General features: G+C 36.0%; 1 protein-coding gene across 1 annotated transcript; it reads left to right on the forward strand.

Annotated features, from left to right (window-relative positions):
* The first annotated feature begins 321 nt into the window (after positions 1–321).
* On the forward strand, positions 322–807 carry LOC112701575 (uncharacterized). The gene has a single exon (XM_025752316.1). The coding sequence runs from the start codon at positions 322–324 to the stop codon at positions 805–807; it is 486 nt and encodes a 161-aa protein (XP_025608101.1).
* Positions 808–4,515: the final 3,708 nt, after the last annotated feature.

A 4,515-nucleotide genomic window follows, 5' to 3' on the forward strand; every position in this document is an offset into this window, starting at 1 on the left:
AAATTATCACTTGTTTGTTTGACTAAATCAACCACCTAACTAAAATTGCTTAATCCTTCAATTCCTGTGGGATCGACCTCACTCATGTGAGTTATTACTACTTGATGCGACCCAGTACGTTTGCCGGTGAGTTTTGTGTTGGAATCTTATTTCCATACATCAGCTCTTTTGGAGATTCAGGTATTTTTGAGTTGGTGAACAAAGCCCGAATGGTTGAAGATTGTACAAAGAAAGTGTTACTAGCAAGAGATACTATAGAAGGAAACAACAACTGTGGGCATGGAAAGTACTTTCAGTCGAGGAGTCAGAATTTCAAGGGCGATGGATATGCACCTCAACACCCTGAAGGTCAGGGAAGCATTAGGAGACCCACTTATGATCATTACCACCAGGCGAGGATTTCCTGGACACATGTCAAGGGATTACCCTCGTGGGAGGAATCTGAATGCGGGTCAGAACCAACCCCAAGGACGATTATTTACTGTGAACGCCAGTGATGTTGCTAAAGCGGATCATTTGATGAGAGGTAAATGTTTATTTGGTGACAAGACATTAGTTGTATTGTATGATACTGGAGCTTCGCATTCATTCATTGTATTTGATAAGTTTGAGGAACTAGGATTGAGAATGTCGGAATTAGCTTTCGATTTGCATGTGTATACCTCGTATCAAACAGTTGTGACTAGATCAGGTTGTAGGCAAATATGTTTCCAAATTGAGGATAGAAACTTCGTTCATGATTTAATCTGTTTGCTGATGGTTGAGTTGGAGATGATTTTGGGATTTGACTGGTTGTCTAAGAACTGAGTATTGTTGGATTATTTTGAACGATCGATTTGCTTTATGTCGGAAAGAGAAAGAGGAGCAGTAGTAGCTGAGGGTTATTACCTGAACTCTGTAATGGTGAACTGTAGTGACAAAGAGTGTCAGTGTTATATACTTTGGTTGCAAATACGTTAGGTGATAAATCAAAGTTAGATCAAATTCTGGTCGTTAGAGATTTTTCAAAAGTATTTTCTGAAGATATCTCCATATTCCCACCTCAAATGGAGATTGAATTTACGATAGACTTGGTGCTAGGTGCCGGACCAGTGTCAATTGCATCATACAGAATGGCTCCGATAGAGTTGGTAGAGCTTAAAACCCAGTTTGAAGAGCTTCTAAACAAGAGGTTCATTCGATCGAGTGTGTCTCCATGGGGAGTGCCAGTTTTATTGATGAAAAAAAAGATGGAGGAATGTGACTCTACATGGATTACCGACAGTTGAACAAAGTAATTGTGAAGAATAAGTACCCGTTGCCAGGGATAGATGACTTAATGGATCAGTTGCAAGGAGTTGGAGTGTTTTCGAAGATTGATTTAAGATCTGGTTAACATTAGATTAAGGTGAAGGAGGATGATATCCCAAAAACTGCATTTAGAACACGTTATTGTTACTATGAATACGCGATGATATCCTCTGGTTGCCGAATGTATCTGCTGTGTTCATGGATTAAATGAACAGAGTATTTCGTCCCTTTTTGGATAAGTTTGTGGTGGTTTCATAGACGACATTTTGGTTTACTCAAAGATGGGAGAAGAGCATGAAGAGCACCTGAGGATTGTGTTGCAAATCCTGAAGGAGTGGAAATTGTATGCGAAATTGTCTAAGTGTGAGTTCTGGAAGGAAGAGGTGAAGTTCTTGAGTCACGTGGTGTGTAAAAGAGGGATAGCAGTGGACCCATCAAAGGTTGAGGCAGTAATGGAATGGGAGAGACCGACATTAGCGACTAACATTAGAAGCTTCTTAGGGTTAGCCGGTATTACCGAAGGTTCATTCACGAATTTTCACAAATCGCACTACCGATGACTAAGTTAACAAGGAAAGAGACACTATTTGTGTGGACGTCTGAGTGTGAGTAAAGTTTTTAGAGTTTGAAAGAGAAGTTGACTTCAACGCCAGTGTTAATTCTACCTGAACCACGCGAACCGTTTGAAGTTTACTGTGACACATCGTTGAAAGGCTTGGGTTGTGTGTTAATACAACACCGAAATGTGGTAGCTTATGCTTTGCGTAAGCTAAGACCAAATGAGGTGAATTAACCAACTCATGACTTGGAATTGGCAGTGGTCATGTTTGCGTTGAAGAATTGGAGGCACTACATGTACGGAGTGAGGTTTAGAGTCTTTTCTGATCACAAGAGTCTCAAGTATATCTTTGATCAGAAGGAGCTCAATATGCGTCAAAGGAGTTACTAAAAGATTATGACTTTGAGTTAAGTTGTCACCCCGGGAAGACTCATGTTATAGCGGATGCCTTGAGCAGGAAGTCGTTGACTATCGCTTGGATGATAATTAAGGAAGAGGAGTTGGTGAGTAAGTTTGGGGATTTGAGACTAAGTGTTAGAGAATTTAATGGGAGCATATGCCTGAACCAACTCCAGATCTCTAGTGACATCAAGGATGAAATTTTAAAAGCTCAACAAGACTATCAGAAGTTACATAAGGTGTTGCAGGCAATTGAGAAAGGAAACCGATGGGGAGTTTCATGGGACAGAGATGAATATGGGGGTACAAGGGTAGAATTTGTGTGCCGAATGTTGGAAATTTACGGAAAGATATCTTGAAGGAGGCACATAACAGCGGATTCTCTATTTATGCAGGAAGTACGAAAATGTATTACAATTTGAAGATGTTTTGGTGGCTTGGGATAAAGGGTGATGCAGCTACACTTGTGTCTAAGTCTCTGACGTGTCAAAAGGCGAAGATAGCGCACCCAATACCGTAGGAAATGCTACAATCACTTGAGATTTCTCAGTGGAATTGGAAAGGAATTGTGACGGACTTCATGTCGAGATTACCAAGGACTAGAGCAAGTTTTGATGTGGTTTAGGTGATCATGGATTGATTGACTAAGTTCGCTCACGTTTTGCCGATACCGATGAACTACTCATTGGAGGAGTTAGTGAGGTTGTATATTAAAGAGGTGGTGAGGTTGCACGGGGTGCCATCAAGCATAGTATCGGACCGTAATCTCCAATTCATTTCGAGGTTCTGGGGATCTTTCCAAAGAGCTTTCGATACGAAACTATGTCTCAGCACGGCGTATCATCCGCAAACGGATGGACAATCGGAAAGGACTATTCGGACGTTGGAGGATATGCTAAGGGCATGTGTTTTAGATTGACTGGGAATTCGGGACCATTACATGCCATTGGTGGAGTTTGCGTACAACAACAGCTTTCATGCGAGCATTGGAATGGCTCCGTATGAGGTTTTGTATGGATGTAAGTACTAGTCTCCACTGTGTTGGTATGAAGCCGGTGAAGCAAGTGCATTGGGGCTGGATTTGGTAGCAGAGACTACTGAGAAGATCAAATAAATTAGGGCCAAAATCTTAATTGTATATATTTGTGATGAATTATTACAATCATAATTAATTAAGAAAATTAAGAAAAAATAAAAAAATCAAATAAAAGATAAAAAAATAGAGTAAAAATTTATTTGAAACTAAAAATTTATTAATTATGCTAGAAATTCTAAAAATTTGTATCTATCAATTTGTTACTCACTTCAACTTCATTATCCCTTTGTATCCAAAAAAGTTTATAATGTCAAACTTATTTCAAAAAAATGAAACTCTTCAAATATACGGAATACGGTATAATGTATAAGTTAAGAACAATAAGATAAAAAATATCTAGAATTTCATAATAGTTTTTGAAATTTTCAATAATGATAATACAAAGAGTTTAAATCTACCAAATGAATTCAATAATTACCCTTTGCACATCTTATTTATATTTGAATTTTAGAGTTTAATTTCTATCTTTTATTTTTCCTAATATAAATTATTTTTGACAAAAAGATAGCGAAAAAAATCTATTAGACCAAAAGAATATTCTATCAAAGAATTATTGTAAGGAGATTTATAATAAGAGAAGAAAATGATAAAATTATTAACAATAATAAAGAAAAAGAAATGAAGCTCATATTAAAGAATGTTAGAAAAGAAATAATAAAGTTCATACTAATAATAATAATAATGTTAAGGAATGATGTTACTACTTTAGGCTTTTAGCCTCTGCCTTTGGCCATCGTTCTTTTTCTATTTTTTTTTTTGCTTTTTTATTTAAATTATCAAGTTATAAAAACAATAAAAAACAATTCAAGAAAATGAAAATAGCAAGATCAATAGTAACTATACAAATCAAAATACATAGGAGAAAAACAAACTATTATATGATAGAATTAACATGAGTATATTTCATCATTAAATAAACAAAGTTAACGCAAAATAAAATTACACATAAAGAGAAAAAAAGAGTTAAAATATCCAAAGTGATAAAAAGATTATTTTTACAATTTTATTCTGTCATGTTTATATATATATATATATAGCAGACTATAAAACAATGAACTTCTAAATAATTAAATTGTATTTATTATTATTAGAAAAGATAAGAGAGAGAGCACTAGAGAAAAGGCTTTGTGTATTCAACTTGTGTAGAATGATACAATATAAAAGGGGATTT

Source organism: Arachis hypogaea, chromosome 7 (genome assembly GCF_003086295.3).
Source record: "Arachis hypogaea cultivar Tifrunner chromosome 7, arahy.Tifrunner.gnm2.J5K5, whole genome shotgun sequence".
NCBI classification, from domain to species: Eukaryota; Viridiplantae; Streptophyta; class Magnoliopsida; order Fabales; family Fabaceae; genus Arachis; species Arachis hypogaea.

Excerpts from the sequence above, each read along its gene's own strand:
- LOC112701575 (XM_025752316.1), top strand. The coding sequence starts at position 322 with ATGGATATGCACCTCAACACCCTGAAGGTCAGGGAAGCATTAGGAGAC.